Genomic DNA, 18305 nt, shown 5'->3' on the forward strand with positions numbered 1-18305 from the left:
TTGACCTCTGGACAGAAGGTGTGACCCGTGTATTGTATTCATGTCCCATGAGGTGTGACCCTAAAAACAGACCTGATTTGATTTCTCTGCCACAAAAACTAAAGCCACTGAATACATTAAGCTGTTTTGTGATGTTTCTCTCTGTTGAATTGTTCCATTAAATCAAGTTTGTTCTTAGAGGCACAACATCGTCCAGCATTGCAATAAATGAGTGATGGTCTGATGAGGCTTCATGAAGCAGTGTCATTATTTGCAGAGTCCACTAGATGGCAGTCCTCTGCACTATTTTACTTTCTAATGAAACATCACATCATTTTTAAACTGATGGCGCCACCTACTGACCTCATAACAACATGTCACTGCTTCATAAAGCCTCTCTACAATAAAGCTTATCATGTGTCATGACATTCCTTGCCACTAGAGGACGGTATAGGCAGGGGTAGGGTGAACTTTATTTCTTTTGTGGAAGCGACTGCTTGGTTTTCACCGAGTATCGAAACATGCTTTGTCTTTTGGTGCCAAGTTTCAAAACTTGATGATGTGTGGACTTCTTAAGGACCAGTTATTGAACATTGGATTGATTGGCCTCTTGTTAGTGAGTTGTTTACCCAGGCAGAAAGATAAACTTGAGATTTGAGATATGTTTAATGCTCCTTTCTTTTTTGTTAGAATTTAATTGATAAAATTGGTACTGAAAAAAGTATAGTCCATGAACTGGTATGGAAGTGAAATTATATGTATCAGTACCTTTACCAAAATGTTTTGATCTAAACCAGTCTTAGGAAGGAGTGAGCAATTGAGTGACTCACTCTGATGGTTGAGACTCAATGATTGAAAATGTCAGACTTCCTGTCCAGCATCTCCAGCCATAGGAACTGGCTCAGCTTTCAGGCTCACTTAAATGTGCAATATTCTTCTTTTTCTCAAGGAATACATGAGTCCTTTGGATATAAATGGTCCAGATAGTCAGAGCCTCATCCTCTCAGAATAAAGAAGTAACAATCTGGATGTATGGGGTTTTACAAATCCATGATTCAGCCCCACTTCCTGTTTAGCAACAGTGAATCACGGGGACTGACTCAGATGTGTTGGATTTGAATCCACTTTTTCTCTGTGAATACGTCACACTTCCTGCTAGTGTGTATTACTTCCCGTCTAAGCCTTTTCAGGAAATACTTATTGCAACTTGAGAATGCAGCTTATGAGTTCTTTAACTCAACATATTTTAAAACGTTAAACCAATGGACAAGATTCCAGAGTTTACTTTAGGTCACAGCAGGAGGCTGTCATCACAGGTTCTGCTCCATGTTTCTGCTCCATGTTTCTGCCTGTAAAAAGGAGGTTTTTCATTGTGGTTGTCGCCCGTTCTGATTGGCCGGGACCTGTTTTTCTCATCTCTAGTTGTTTATTGTTATTTAAGCTGTAAAGTGTCTTCAGATCATTTTGTTATTCATTGTACACAGTTATGATTGTAATAGACTCACGGTTAATTGAGTGTTTTTAGCACAATAACTTTTCATTTTCTTTTGAATCATAAAACGACTTAAGAGCGATCATAACCATTGTTGCGTTCATTTCAACATTTTATTCGCGACTGTGCGATTCAGGCTTTTAGACCATCGCGCCCTGCGATTGACAAAAGATCGATGAATAACCCATAAAAAAGCGCTCGTTACTTTAGCCGCTTCATCTACTGATACTGGACTGCCATCGGCTGGCGCTGCTTCCTCCCGCCGCCTCAGCGAACTGATGTGAAACCCGAGAGCACGAGAACCGTCGTCCTCTCTTCTAGACTCCCCTTCCGTCCGACACAATCAATGCGACGCTGAATTAATAATGAACGATGTAGAACAACAGACCTGCGAGGGCCATCTTGATTCCTGCTCTTTTAATGCTCTGGTCACTTCCTGTTTCTGGTGATGGTGCAGGAGGAGAAGCAAGGTCACAGGTTAAAAGGTTCATGCTTTATACTTACTCTCTCTCTCTTTTTCTGTCCACTCCTTCAATCGAACCTTCAACATTTCTTTGCTTCACAGTATTGTTATTGCCCCAGTTTATTTGGTGAAGCTTTAGCCCAGGGCGCAAAAGTTCTGCTCACAAACACTGTTGAAGGAAAAAAAAGAAAAGTGAGCAAGCATAAAGGAAGCGGAAGAATATTTCAAACGAAGTTGTCACAATAAAAAAAAAAAAGTTGAATTGCCTTTAGGATGAAGCTGAGGCAGCAGCTGTAATCGGCACTAATAAGGAGAACTCTTCTTGAAACTTTCTCCTGAAAATGAAATTAGCTTTTGCCATGAGAAGTGTTATTCAGCAGAAAATGCACAAACGGAGATTCGGCAAACGTTGTCTAATTAGGTGATCTTCTCTCTGCTTCCTGTGAGTCTGGAGCGTGGACAGTCAGGGGGAAGGAGTGAAGTGGTATCAATAATATGACTCTGATGAAAGTTACTAGTAGTTAGTTACTTATCTTTGAATGCCAAAAAAGGAGAAGGAAATTTATACATATAGTTGTTTCCCACTGAGCTGCTGATTTACACTTAATAAGAAAAAAGTGATCTCCCGTACGCAATCTTGTCGAAGGAGAGGTTACGAGAGCGGAGTCCATTGTGACGTTATAATGGTCATCACTCCTTCTCCAGCCAGCTGTAATCACACCCCGCTTTGTTTATACAGCAAGTCCCTTAGAGGTGGAGACGTTTGTGATCGGTGACGCGGAGTGACAAACCCTGATGCTTGACCAATCACAGCGTCTTATTGGGTCAAGAGTCACAAGCTAATGTTACTTCAGAGAAAATCCTTTTTTCCCCCACAACAAAACACATTTAAATCAGTAATAATCAAGAACAGAATTTATCTTTCTTAAAAATCTGTTTCTTTTTTCCATTATCAATATTTAGTGAATGTTTTCCAAAGTTGAGTGAAGTGTTGAGAGTAGAGAGACTTTTGTTACTTGAGGAAGTTGTCATGTAATAATAATTAGTAGTGATGGGTTAATGGAGCTTCATTAAACAGTTTTATGTTGTTTAGTGGTCAGTAGGTGGCGCCATCAGTACAAAATGATATGATGTAGTTCAAAACAAAGGAAAATAGTGCAGAGACCGCCATCTAGTGGACTCTGAAAATAACGACACAGCTTCATGAAGCTTCATCAGACCATCACTAATGATTCGTACTTTAGTAAAAATCCTAAAAAAAATGTTCCAATAATGTTTTTGGTCACTTAAAAAGCTCTAAACTTAATGATAACTGTCACACACATTTCCAGGAACAAAATAAAGGTGAGTCCTGCACCTGGTGGAGCTAATCAATCACTTCAAACAAAATAACTCACTCATAACAAGAGGCTAATAGCAAACAAAAGCAGTGTGAAAAGACAAAAAAAAAAGTTTTATAAAGAAAATCTCAGAGTTGACTATAGGCGATGACTTGGCCTCTGCTTCTTATAGCGACAGCTGGTTATCAACTGTGCAGGTGTGGAGCTCAGCAGGCCGCCATGATTACAGGTCAGGTTACGCAAACCAGGAGAGAAACAGGAAGTGGAACATAAAAGTACAACCGCCTGCTTTTACCTTGCTATTGTCCACGACTGTTCAAGTGAAAAACACAGCAAGTATTGACAGAACTTACGAAGGCTTTTAAATCAACTTAAATGATAAGGGTGGAGTAATGGCTAGTGTCCGGGTGAAAACTGAACCCCCGAAATAAAACATGGGTTGTTTTTGTGAAACTTGAGTTCCGGTCACCACCGGAGTGGTTCTGCGCAGTGAGAGTATTGCCGGGTAAATCTCCCGCGGGAGCTTATTTCTGATGTCACTGAGACTCCACGGCTCGGAGGGGAGCCTGTCGATACCTCACCGTCAGCCGGTAAATGTCAGTGTGGCAGAAAACCTTCCTGATGAGCTATTTTAGGAATCCAATGATGTCATCCAGGCAACATGAAGAGCGAGTGTGAATACTATACTAGTCGTTTGCACAAACGCTAACCCGATCTTGGGTTGTCACGATACTAACCTTTCAAACTCGATACATATGTATATGCTGTATCGGATACTTGATACCATTACAATACCACAAGATTAGAAAAATGCCCACGATACAAAAAAAAAAAAAAAAAATTAAAAAGAAAAATGCAATTATATAATCTCAGTTAACAGAACCACATGTTTAAATATGTATGATATTAAACAGTTGCGCAAATAGAAATTAAAACTATGAAAAGAAGTTCAAGGTCTCTGTCAGTGCAGCATTTTTTTTGATTGGGATAGTTTGGCAGGGATCGATACCTTTAAAAATAAGTATCTGGACACAACACTTTGGTTCTCAACATTTTTGGAGTTTTACTTTTGACAACCCTACTCGGTAGCAACGATGGTTTTCTGACGTCATCCTCAGTTTCATCCTTCACATTGAGTGCAATTGCACGGCCTCCTTTAAGCACATGAATAAACTGTTTAACTTGTCATGCGCACTTGATCAATAGAGCATTAGTGTTAAGTACACTCACCATTTGGCTTTGTAGCACGATATTTCATTGGTTAATTCAACGACATGTCTACTTGTTCTCAGGTTTTAATTGACCATCACTTTTCTGACTAATTTAAAGCTTTAAATAGATAGTCTAAGTGGTGCTGTATATCAAACTAGTTGAGCAGTTAAACCCCTTTTGTTATCTCGGGGATGAAGGTTTACTTCTTTGGTGAATGGTATTCTTGATCCAGAAGCAACACAAGGGATACAACAAACACAATTGTTTTCGAGCCTTCAGGTCACCTTGACCCTGAGGTAACACAAGGGTCACAACACAAGAGGCAACTTGAGAGTTATCTGTGGGCTAACCAGGCAATGATTCATTGGAGCATTCTGGTCAACTATGGCCACCAGTACCGGGCCTAAACTGGAAAACTTGAGGATGAGTTCCCAAGGTCACAGGCCTCAAACATGTGTAATCCCGGAAAAAAAAATGGGAAGTGGGGAATGTGGAGACGATCATACAAAGATGGTAGAGTGGTTGCCTGCAGTCCCAAAGGTTGCAGGTTCAATCCCAGCTCCAGACAAGCTTGTGTCGTTGTGTCCCTGAGCAAGACACTTTACCCTGATTGCTCCTGATGGTAGACTTGGCGCAGGTGTGCAGCCTACTCCCATCAGTATGTGTGAATGGCTGTCAAAAGCACTACCGAATTTCCCCTCGCGGGACTAATAAGGGATTCTATAAAAAAAAAAGAAAAATGAAAATCATCAGGTCCAGATGAAATGAAACAGTGGAGATAAGTGTTGGGTGAAGTAACTTTAAAATAGTGACTTAGTTACATGACTTCTTCTCACAATAGTAACTTTTTTGTTAGAGAGGAAGAAAGGCAAATTTGCGAGGTGTACAGGCCAAGTTTGGATGCTGTGAATAAACAATTCAGACAAAAGTTAAGCACAATAAATTGAATAAGAGAAAAATAAATTAGGGGTGGACCGATCATATTTTTCTCTACAGGGCCATTCTTCCTCAATTTATTTTCCCCTTAAAAACCTAAAGACACAAAAGTAACTTGTTTCTATGGATCAGAAAAAAAGGAATCATTTTATTTAGTTTGACACTTAAGCACCCTCCAGAAATCTTAAAGGTGGGTTTGGCAACATTTTTTGTGCAACTCAAACCAAAGTGGTTGTCAATTATCTTTGACAAAACCAATTTTTTCCGTCTCAAGTTGCATCTAAATTTTCGTTTGTTTGTTTGGAGCAGGCCTGGGCAATGTGCGGCCCAACAGCCTTTTGACTGTATTTACGAGGTCAAAGATCATGTAGAAAGTTTTAATGTGTATTATGTATTCTTTTATCTTTCATTACTAGTCTCTAGATTTTACAATATGATTTTTTTTTAGGACTTTAGTGAGTATTTAGTCCCCCTCATAAATATTTGGGTTAAAAAAAAGGGCCTTTATATAATTTAAAAAACAAAACAAAGTTTTAAAAAATACAATAAAAAACTATTTTAAGTATTAAGCTTAATTCTATTACATTATTTTATAATTTTTGCTTGATGGCCCCACACAACATAAAGGTTCAATAGCCCACCTCTGGAGCAGGTCTTAAGTAAGTGTAAAGTCAAAATGGCGGATGCGAGAGGAAAAAAAGGTCTCTTTATTGAATTTGGAAGGTTAAAAAAATAATAAATAAAATTCTGACTTCACTGTCTCTGCATCAAAATGAGTTGCATCCTCTATAGTAGCTGTACCATAGTTTGTAACACGCTGAACCCCTTTTGGCTTTGTCTTACCATGTAATCAAGCAATTATTACGCAATCTTAATATTTGACAAACGACAACCAACCCAAAGCCTGCTGCTCTGACTTCCTGGAGGGCTGTCCAAGTGCGTCTCCACTCGAGGACACTTAATGAGAGTGTAGAGTCTTGAACCTTGACTCAGTGTCATCGGGAGAAAAAAGGAAATGAAGGCTGGTTCTTTTGACAGCTGCTGGAGTCCTCCGTTGACAGAACTCCATCGACTGACCCAGGTTGCACCGAGATGGTGGCAGACAAGCCGCACTCTGCCCGCCGGCTACACTCACATTAGCTTCTGCTCCTGCTGTCAGCTTCATGCGCGTCCATCACACAAAAGATATTTTCCTGGAGGGCTATTTTGTGATGCCTTCTTGAACCTTTGGACTCACAGAAAGAACAGCGTGTTTCAACATCTGTGTTCATGGGTTCACCGGGCGCTCCAGCCAAAAGTTTTAAAAAGATTCTTGGACACATTGTGCTCCCCTGGTACTGGATGATTTATGTGGCCACAACATTATGACCCCTTATCAAAAAAGCTGTATGTGTTTATCTAAGGTCGTAGGAGCAGAGTCGTATCTTTTTCTTTAACTGTTTATTTGTTGCTGTTATTAGGTTTGTGAAATTCTATGGGTGATGACCAGATCAACCCAGTGATTTTCTGAATGGAGAAAACTGAGTTTGAAATGTTACTTGGCCTGTGTGGATCTCCTTATCAACTACTTAGACCAGTGGTAGGCAATTGAATTTCCTTAGGGGCCACATTTTATAAAGGAACTGGGATTAGGGACCGTCAAGCAAAATGGAGTGAAAAGACTAAATATAGTGGAAAAACTAAAAAAAAAAAAAAAATCAAGCTAAACTAAAAATATTAACTATTTTATTGTAGTTTTTGTAACTTTCGTTTTGTTCAATCTGACAAAAAAACACTTTTTCCACGTTTTTTATTTAATAGCCTAATTTTTTCAATAGAAAAGTAACTACAACGGTCCTAAAATAAAACACTCTGGTTATATTTGGAGTTTAACTATTAATGAACAATAAATATGAACACAAAAAAAATCCTTTTTTTAGGACCACATGTGGCCCCCGGACTCTTTAGAAACCGATGAGCATGGATAACATAAGAAGATAATTGTTGATGGAATAAAAAAACTATTATTTGAAAAATATAATACACCAAAGATATTTCTATTTAAATAAACAACCCACTTATTTCAAGAAAAGACCCCCTGTTGTGGATGTATAGATGGTATCAATCTGTACCTTAATCGACTCCTCTGATCTCTGGTGACTGACATCGTCTTCTGATCCTTTGCTATTTGAATCATCATTTAAACTTTCTTGTGCTTACTCCAACAAAAACGTTCTTCTCTTTGTACCATTTTACCTGCTGGAGAGTATTATAGAGACAAACATGTTTTAAATGAAATGCCATTAGAAATAATGAAGAGCGAAATCCAAGCCATTACTTATAATTCAAAATGAGTTAAGAATAAAAGGGACCCTAGACTAGTTCAAACCAGATGTAGGAAGTTCCCCGGCAGCACAGAAAGTGGGACGCACACAAGTAGACTGAATGATGTCATTATAAAATTAAGTTATGCCTCATTATAAATATCAGAGCCTGTGAAGTCAGGAATCATCGTCGCCTTTTCTCTAATAAACATGTTTTACATTCCGGACTTGAACATTTCAAAGAGTTTACGCTCGACATTAAAAACCATCCACTTCAAAGGGCGGCTTGTTAGCGCGACCCCTCCGTCCGCCGGATTATTTAGACGCCGAGTCGTTACACAACAAACAAGGGCCCGGTCGTTCTGTCAGGAAGACGAGAGCTCCCGCTGCTGGGATGCCGTCGTCTCCGCTGACCCTGAAAGAGCAGAAGGGATGAAAGCGCAGTGTTTCCCCGGGAAGCACTATCTGCTGCTCTCACCGATAGTGGGAACCACTAGAAGTCTCCGTCTCTCTCTGCTGCCGTGATATAGCGGAGAGAACGCCCGAGGAGGAGGAGAAGAGGAAGAATGATTCCCAAAGAAAGAAGCAAACAAGACTTCCCTGTTTCCCCTCCGGGGGCCATGTGGGGAAGAACTCCATTGTAAAGGGGCCGGCTGGAGAGTCTGAGTTCCAGATTCTGATGAGTGCTGCGCTGGACTGTGGTGCTAAGTGCTGCAGCCTCGCGGCAATAAGGTCACCGGTTCAAAACCAACAGCGACTCTGAGTTTGTTAGGTTTTCCCATGTCTATGTGGGTTTCAGCGAGGAACTCTGGTTTCTTCACAAAGTCCAAAAAACGTACACTTTTATTGATGAGCAAAATTAGTGTTCTGTCCATATGTGTCCTGTGATCTCTGTTGCAACTAAATTTCAAGTCTCTATATGCATCCTCTGCAGCTAAATGAACATTGAAGTCCTGCGGATGACTCGGGACCAGAGGATACATTCGACTCCCGCAGCTATTAAAGCTGACGCTTGTACGTCTTTTGGTTTCAAAACAAATGAAAGCAGTCAGGACTTCGTCAAGAGTCATGTGGTCTGACTGAAGTACTCATGGTATTGTTGCCCCCTGTATCCTGATACGTATCATATTGCCACATTAGGGTGTTGTCCCCTTCCCCTGCTAGCTGGGATAGTCTGTGATCACATTGAAGGTATGTAGGAAAGGTTTTTGTTCTGGGAGAGTTGGAGCATCAATTTCGGTTTTGGGAACATTTTAAACAGAGATAGTTGTTCTTTTAACGTTTTGAAGAACATCTACCACACCTTTAAGGTAGACAATCTTTCAATTTTCAAGCTTTTATACATCAACTGTCTTAAAATAAATATCTCAAAAATAAGCAGGAACGATTAGTGACAAGACTATCAGTTGATGTGAAGATTTCAAGTAAATATATATAGATTTCATAATTAAAAACAAGTATTTAAGAAATTTTATATAGTTTATATCAGTTTTGACAATGTAACATAAAGGATTGACACATAAAATAAGTTTTATGTAATATAGTAAAAGTATAGTAAACATTTTTTTTTTTCGAACCTTTGGTGGAACGAAATCATAAAATGTTCATATTTACAAAATAATAATTGAATGATTTATAGATTTTAAGAGAAAATTAAACAAATACAAATCATTCAAGCTATTTGATGCAATGCCAGATTTTTTTAGCAAAATATTTGTTCATTTTTCGATTATATAAAGAGGCAGAGACGCAGCACCTAAAAATAATTTCAGGCTCCGTCTTTGTGCTGCTTCTCTTTCTCCGCTGAGCTGGCCTGAGGAGCTGATGATGGGAGAAAAAAAAAGAAAATAATTGTGAGGGGAAAGAGGCAAAGAAGAGTTCTCTTTTCATCGCATCACTGAAATTGGACGTTTCATTGAACCCTTTGTGTTTCTCTAACGGTGGTATTGCTGTTTCCTTCGCTGATTACATAACGACAAATTGAAACAGAGGTAATTTCTCTGCAAAGCAACCAGCAGTGCGGTGGAAGACAGCGAGGTCAGTCTGCCCCGAGGCAGGAGCGGCGCAGCAGTTATTAATAACAGAAGTACAGGCGCAGAAAACGTTGCTCTGGCCCGGCTCTCCGCTGGGAGCCCGGTCCAGCAAAGTGCTGCCTTTACACCTGGAGAACCTGCCTCAACAGCAATAATCCCCCGACCAACACGTCGGGACAAAAATGAATTTCGCAATCTCAGTTGTGTTTATGTCGGCAGGAATGGTTAGCTTTAAATGTCAGATTGACCGAAGGAAGGCGATGAAATCATTTGTCAAGAACGGTTTCAAGCTGGTCGACGTACTGACTTCTCAGTTTGTGTTGACTCCAGATTTCAGTGACCTGAACTGTGGATGTGATTTTAACTTAAAGAATTTAAGGTGACTTAACTCAGTCAGTTCCTGGATAGAAGCAATGAGGTTGAAAAGAGACGCTCCTTGTGTCTTTGGAATCAGAAGCCATTGGTCTTTAAAATATACCATGTCTTCTGAACCGTGGTTGGATTACAAATGGTTAGTTCTGCTTTAAAGGCTTTACTTCTTTTGGCCTACAAAAATCAAATCATCAAGCTGTGATATTTATTAGATGATTCCTCAACACCTCCTACACTGGGGTTGACACAAAAAATATCTACTTCAATTTACCTTCCAGTCTACTTGTTCAATGTATTACAAGTTTTGTTCATTTCAAGTTGAGATTCAAGGGTTCAAAAATACTTATCCTAGACTGTTATGGATATTTGAAGATCCAAAGTCGGTTTGAGTTTTCTTACTCAAATCCACACATTTTCTTTCTTGTATAGCATAATGAAGTAAAAACATACCCCAAACAGATGTGGTGTTTATCCTGTGTACTTTGTATCGGGGTGTAAAATTACATATAAAGCCAAGTTTAAGTACACTGTTCGTACCTGGGTTGAGTGCCTGAAATGCCTGAAATATTTAACAGTAAAACAAGTTAGCCTGTGTACGTCACATTGTTATCTCACATTGCATTGTTGAGATTTTTCATTGACAAAATTAAATTGATCAAAGAGAAAATCTCTCCCCCTTTGTTGGGAACCCCTACTGTCTCTGAGCCCATCTCCTCCTCTTGGTCATCCTTCTCTGCTGTATCTTTGGGTGATATTTCAGCACTAGTGAACAAGATGAAACCCTCCTCTTGCTCAGATGACGTCCTTCCTTGTAGGCTTTTTATCAAAGTATTTGATGTAATTGGCCCCTGGGTTACCAATATGGTGAACCTCTCCCTTTCCACAGGGGTTTTTCCCAATGCATTTAAACATGCCATTGTGGAGCCTCTGCTCAAAAAACCAGGCTTAGACCCAACTGACCTCAGTAATTTCAGGCCTATTTCTAAGCTCCCTTTCTTGTCCAAGATCTTGGAGAAGGTGGTGTCCGAGCAGCTGTCTTTGTTCCTGGATCAGAGCGACATCCATGAGAAGTTTCAGTCTGGCTTCCGTAAACATCACTCTACGGAGACAGCTTTATTGAAAGTGTCCAGTGACATCATGATGTCGGCTGACTCTGGTAAATTCACTGTTCTGGTTCTCTTGGATCTGTCGTCAGCCTTTGACACAGTTGATCACCAGATCCTGCTGAGAAGACTAAGGGATGAAGTGGGACTGTCTGGGTCTGTGTTAGAATGGTTCTCATCTTACCTTTCTGGGCGCAGTTTTAGTGTATCTGCCAATCAAATGAGGTCTGAATCGGCAGATCTGTTGTGTGGAGTCCCTCAAGGTTCTGTTCTGGGTCCTTTATTGTTTTTGCTGTACTTGATTCCCCTTGGTAAAATCATTCAGAGATTTCCAGATGTTTCTTATCACATTTTTGCTGATGACATCCAGCTCTACTGCTCTTTTGACCCAACTGAGCCCCAAAGGCTGAACAGCTTAGTCAATTGTTTGCTAGAAATCAAACAATGGCTGAGTGAAAACACTTTACAGCTTAATGTGGACAAAACTGAAACTCTGGTGATTGCTCCTGATGATACGATTCCAGGGTTGAGTCAGTACTTGGGTGACTTAGGTCAGTCTGTCAAACTGAGCCTGAGAAACCTGGGTGTTGTATTTGATAAAGACATGTCTCTTGTTCAACACTGTAGAAAACTGACCAGAAACTGTTTCCTTCAACTGAGAAAAATCTCTAAACTTAGGAAAATGCTGTCACAACATGATCTGGAGCTTGTAATCCATGCGTTTGTTTCTTCTCGTCTGGACTATTGTAACAGTTTGTTTTCATGTCTTAACAAGAAGGAGCTGTTTCGCCTGCAGTTGATTCAGAACTCTGCAGCGAGAATTCTGACCCGCTCTAGTAGAAGAACTCACATTTCTCCGGTCCTTAAAACTCTTCACTGGCTTCCAGTTTCTTTCAGGATCAACTTTAAAATTCTGGTTCTTACTTTCAGAGCTATTCATGGTCAGGCTCCTCCTTACATCACTGATCTGATCCAGCCTTACACCCCAGCTCGGGCTCTGAGGTCTGTGGATCAGAATCTACTTATGGTTCCACGCACACGGCTCAGGACCAGAGGAGAGAAATCTTTTCAGGCTGTTGCTCCTAAGCTTTGGAACAATCTTCCTCTCTCTTTGCGCTTGATGGAGTCTACTGACTCCTTTAAGAAACATCTTAAGACGTTTCTATTTGTGCAGGCTTTTCCTTGAATTTCTCGAACTCCTGTGTTGTTCTCGGTGTTGTCTTGATCTTTGAAGTATGTACTGTTTTGAGTATTGTTTTGATTGTTAAAGCGCTTTGTGACCCTGGTCTCGAAAAGCGCTATATAAATATATATTACTTACTTACTTACATGGTGGGAAGAAAATTAATTTTACCACTAAAATGTGAAAGTTCAAGATTGATCCGATCCACCAATGCATTGAATCAGAGATTTTTGCTCTGTGCCATGTATTGGGCTTGAACCAAATGAGGGGGTTCAAACAGAGTAAACCTTAAATGATAATCACACTGTGTCTTGTAAAAGAGACTTAAAGAGTAATTTGTTCATCATGGGTTACACTTGTTTCTCTGTACTGGGGTGGATTTATGAACGTCTGGTTTATCTCAGCAGAAACTCACCAAACTTTGACCATCTCAAGTTTAACCCTCTGGTTGTGTAATATTTTCTTTCACCTCAGCCTTTGTGATGGTTCTGTTGCATTAACCAGTCAGTGAGAACGCTCGGAACACACCTGAGCTCGACCTGAGATCATGAGCGTCGCTGTACTAGAACCACAATCCCAATTCTGTTGGAAGTGGCTTGATGACTTGACATTTTTGAAACATTTCATTTCCAGCTCTTACAAAAGTCCAGGAAATGTTCAGCAAAAACATTAGTTAGCTTGGACATCAATCCAACTAGTCGTAGTTTGTCCAAGCTATCTGTCCATCACCCATGCTGTCCAGTCCGTACTGGGGTGGAAACGGAAATTACAGACTTTCCTGGACTTGATATAGAATAACTTGTTTCCACATGTGTTTGACTTTCATATACATGTACGTTTACTGCTGATTTAGCATTTATTCCCTTGTTAATTATACAGAGTAACATCTATACTTCATGAACATCTCCGGCTAAGCTTGAGGCTTCTTCGTTTCTTCTTCATGATTGTGTAAAGTTCTAACGCTGAATTAAAAATTACGCTCAAGGAGAGAAAGACTTCAACTCTATAGTAGGAGTTCACCTGCAGTGCAGCGACAGTATCAGTTTCTGTCCTCTGTGCAACCATCAGCAAGAAAAAAATGGCATCCAGGCAAAAGCTGACGACCACACACTGACCGTCCACTCGGAGATTTAGGCGACCAAATGGGCGTAAATCCGCTGCACAGTTAGACCCACTGCTTCGCTCAGCAGGCTCAAATTTTGCCTTTTTTATCGACTGCAGGACGACGAATCTTATTTTCAAAGTTATATGTTTGTGTTGGTGCGTTCATGGTGTGTGTTGAAGGACAGATACAAGACATGTACAACACAACTCAACCATTGAAATGTTCTTTCTTGACTTGGTTAAAGGTTGGTGCTGCTGGACGTCTAGTGAGGTTCAGTCAGTCAAGCAGGAGGGTCACCATGAGCCTAGTAATATAACTAGGCTAAGAATTTAAAAATAAATGTATTCATTTAAAATGCACCCGGATAAGTTCACTGAGAGGAGTGAGACTGAGAGTGTGTTTGGAAAACATTTTTCAAATAGAGAGCAATTTAATTTTTATAATAATTTGAATAATAAGGCTAGTCCTACTAAAAAAAACATCCTAAATAAATAGTAGTTCAGTTTCAGTTTAGGTAATGTCTCAAGTTCTGTCACAGCAGAGAAAAAAACACCAGACACTGGGAGAAAATATGAATCACTTTATTGTGAAAATGGCAAATAATTAAAGGCTGTCTCATTCATTTCATTTCATATTTGTCATCATTTTATAAAGTTGAAAAATCAAGTTGTGTTTTTTTCCAAGTTGTTTTTTTACTTTTCTTTAATACAGAAAAAAACGACTACTAAAGAGGGTAGTGGAAGGAATAATAAATGACAATATACAAATAAAAAACGTATAGTATAAATAAATATAGCATATGATCATTTTCATTTTTTGGTTTCTCGGTCGACCCAGTTATTCTATTATTATTTATTTTATTATTTTTCAAGTATTTTGTTCAGCTTTTTCACACCCATACATTAAGATGAACTACAATAATGAATTTTTTTTATTTTATTTTGCTTCATGTATGTAGTTTGGTGGTGAACTGAGGACTGGTTGGTAGATTTTAGTCTAATTTTTACACTACTTAATTTAGCTGGATTTCTGTGCTTATGGCTACATTAAAAAACACATTGATAGTTTGTTGCCTACTTTGATTCTAGTGGGTTCTGAATACGAACTAGTGTGTGTAGTGTCACCAAGTTGCTGTGAACGTCTCTTCCCTCCTCCATCTTTCCTTCCCTCCTTTCCATCGCCTCACTTGACCGTTGCTTCCTTGTCTTTCAGGGGCGTGGTGCTGGTGGACGTCAATCTACAGGATGTTGATATCGACCAGTGCTCCTCTGATGGCTGGTTTGCTGGAACTCATCGTTGCAACCTGACCACCATGGAGGTGAGTGCGCTGCTCCGGAGACAGGAGATTGATCGGCTCGGAAGTGTAACGCACACACACTCGGACGCTCGTCCGCCGAGTGGTCAATCTGTAGAGCCGCTGATGAATGCTGATGTGATTCTTCTTTAATGGATCTATTACAGGAGTCTTAACAAAACACACACGTGAAGAAAGTCATCGTGCGTGATGAATCTGATGGATTTTTAAATCCTCAATCAAATGCTTTAATTTTATTTAAAGGTCTGCTGAGCATTTACCAAATGATCAATAATCAATAATGAGGAGGATTTTTCATTAATGTCACCTGGAGATGGGAGATAGACTTTTTAAATATCATTTTCTATATTGTATCTTGATTGAAAACCTCTTCTACTTAAGTGGGTATCAATTTAATATTTATTTCAACTTTATAGCATAAAAACTCCAAAATAAACAACTAAACTGAGATGATTTGACATATTTACAGTAAAAATGAACGTTTTTTGTGGAAGGTTTTGAAATACTAATAATTATTCATGCATATTTCAAGTGAGACTTAAACATAGAAAACAACTCTCAATAAATGCAACTTTCTATCTAAAACACTCTGAAATATGTGCTCAAATGTGTTTTTCTAAAACAATCCTTTATTTGCTCACCCCCTCTCTATGAACTCATTTTTGCAGCTTCCTGTGTTAAGATGAAGATTTCTTCTTTCCATTTTTAGTTTTCTAATCTTAGTGGCCACAGGATCTTTAATGAAGGATTAAAAAGGTGCACATTTGTATACGTCAGTTAGAAATGTATGTTGTAATAACATGACGAAATAAAATTCGTAAGGAATGCATTGAATAATGTTTGAGGCCAGAGTCATAAGCAGAGAAGGACAGTTCATCAAGTAAAAAAAGAAAGAAACTCGAAGAATTGGATCAAGAGATGGCAGCGTCCAAATATATTTTTGTATTCTCGCTTTTTTCTAAATTGGATAAAGAGCTACAATTCTGCTTTCACCACATCACCATAGTTTGTTTTTTCATGCAAGAGTTGCTGAATCCCGTTTGATTTGAACGCAAAAAAAAGGCTTAAAATTCAAACTTCACTTATTTTCTACTCACCCTCATCTGATGGTTAATATTATTTACTCTGTTGTAATCTTTTCTTTTCTAGAGTTTTAGGCAAAAATTGTATGTTCATTTGAATGTAGCGACTGGAGCTCAGTTAAAAACATCAAAATACCTCCATACTGCTCGGCTATAATGTCCGCCTTTTGCATCTAAGCCTGGAACTGAGAAATTGTTCTGAAGAAAACTGTATATTTGAAGTTAGTTTGTAACAGAAGATCTCAGGCCATCAGCGTAAATCTTGCACATAAGCACTGACACTTCACTTTCGATGTGGAGACCCAGAGCTGGAGCTGAGAGACCTGGAGCTCCTGCTACAAACAAACTTTAAATACATAGACTTTTGTGAACAATTCTTCTGGTTGAGGCTTCAATTCAAGATGGACGTTACAGAAGAGCAGTATGGAGGGTTATGGATGTTTATAAGCGTCTTTTTGGATGAAGATGGAGACGAATTGAACTGAGCTCCAGTCGCTACATTAAAATGAACAAACCTTTTTGTCTATAACTCTAAAAAGAAACAGAAAAATGATCCCAACCCTCAGTCGACATGAAGGCGAGTGTGAAATTAGTGATTTTTTTTTTGTTAAACAAATACTTTTAGTTAAGGGTTAGGTTCGAAGGTTAAGGGTAGAGTTTGATTCAGGATGATCAACAAACTGTGTTGTTATGTGCAATCGAATTACTATATATTATTTATAAATAAAGATAATTTTAAAACAATACAATGCCCAACCCTAGGTTCAAATTGGTCACAGGATAGGGTTTTTGTTTCAGGTTAAAATCAGAGTTAGGGGGAATTCTTAAAATATGTATGTATATAGAAAATGTGTTTGAAAATAATCTTATTTAAAAGAGTATGACGATTACGACCGGTATACTATTGAACAAGCATTTTGCTCCTTTTACTCCAATACCTTACCATATTTATTACAGAGAAACTGACCCCAAACATCTTCTAGTCGCTATCAATTATATAATAACTTCATTTTGAAGTTCAAGTTGACGTTGTTTCAATTGTAATCCGTGGACTTGTGTTCATGCTCGATTCTGTTGGTAATATAAAATAATATTTGCTCCAGGTAATCTGTGGACCCCATGTTAGGCGCTACGGTGCCACTCCAGGTACTCGTCACACACACACACACAACTTTATTTTCTTTCAAAGCAGATAGTAATGGGTTTAGCTCTTCTGCCTTTTATCTTGTTCACCTGGCAGCCGATGCCCCGGTGCGTCTTTACCTGTCGCATTCCTGCCGTTAGCAGCCAATGATTCCTGAAGAGCTGCTGCATAATGCATGTGATGTAATGGATTGCAGTGAGTCTCCTTGAATAATTAATCCCTCTTTTTGTCTGAGTACCTCCACTCCTCCGTGGACAGTCAATGACAGACACTCCTGGCTTGAAGCGTGCATGGATATGATAGACGTTGTCACCAGATGAGCAGCAACAATCCGGGCTCTCCGGTGGAGACTGCATTGAAGATGCCTTCATCCTGACCTTGTCATGTTTGGGCTCAGTAATGAGTGTTCTGTCTCGAACATCCTCTTGTGTTAATTCTTGATCAATAAAAGAGGATTTTGCCAGAAGACACACTTGAGTAGTTTGCTCTCTTCCTCTCTCAAATATTCTCTCCATCCGTGGATCCGTCTTTCTGCTCTGCTAAGTGCCTCCATTCCAGCGATTGAAATTTGACAAAACGCGGCGGTTCTGGACAGTCGGGCTTGTGGACTCGCCGCACATTCTGCCACTCAAGGTGCTGTTTGTCTAGCCGAGCGAGCCGGCGCTGCAAACTCTGAGCCAACGTACGGATGACTGACTCACGATCCGAACAGAGGAGGCGGAATACAAAGAGGCGTGTGTGATTATTGAGAATCACAATAACAGCACAATCCTGAGCTCATCTGAAGACCGTCTTTTTTCAATTGTGAAGACCTGAAAGTATTTGATTCGATTTTTATTAAACTTTCAGTGCAAGGAGAGAAACCTTTTCGTTATTTCTGTATAATGCTACAAAAGATGCAGCTGAAAATTCACACAATGTATTTCTAAATTTAGGAACTTGTTTTAGCATTCAAAAGAGGCTTATTTTGGCATCTTTATCTGTGGTTATTTTTATTCATTATTATTATTTTATTAATTATTTTAAGATACTAGGTAAGCATATCTAAGATGCTCCATAATAATAAAAATAAAAATAAAAATAAAAACAAAAATAAAAATAAAAATAAAAATAAAAATAAAAATAAAAATAAAAATAAAAATAAAAATAAATAAAAATAAAAATAAAAATAAAAATAAAAATAAAAATAAAAATAAAAATAAAATAAAAATAAAAATAAAAATAAAAATAAAAATAAAAATAA

The 18305-nt window shown here is 38.9% G+C and overlaps 2 protein-coding genes across 3 annotated transcripts in view; both read left to right on the forward strand.

Moving 5' to 3' along the window:
• thnsl1 (threonine synthase like 1) overlaps positions 1-18305 on the forward strand; it is a 258025-nt gene that overhangs the window by 20145 nt on the left and 219575 nt on the right. The gene's annotated exons all lie outside the window — the stretch shown is intronic.
• The window catches only part of gpr158a (G protein-coupled receptor 158a), a 78963-nt gene that overhangs the window by 5496 nt on the left and 55162 nt on the right, over positions 1-18305 (forward strand). For both annotated transcript variants that reach the window (XM_087789238.1, XM_087789239.1), the window contains exon 2: positions 14734-14839. In XM_087789238.1, the coding sequence (XP_087645364.1) occupies positions 14734-14839 (106 nt within the window). The remainder of the gene's footprint in view (positions 1-14733; positions 14840-18305) is intronic.

The sequence above is a fragment of the Callionymus lyra genome, chromosome 4 (genome assembly GCF_982586985.1).
Source record: "Callionymus lyra chromosome 4, fCalLyr1.hap1.1, whole genome shotgun sequence".
Taxonomy (NCBI): Eukaryota; Metazoa; Chordata; class Actinopteri; order Syngnathiformes; family Callionymidae; genus Callionymus; species Callionymus lyra.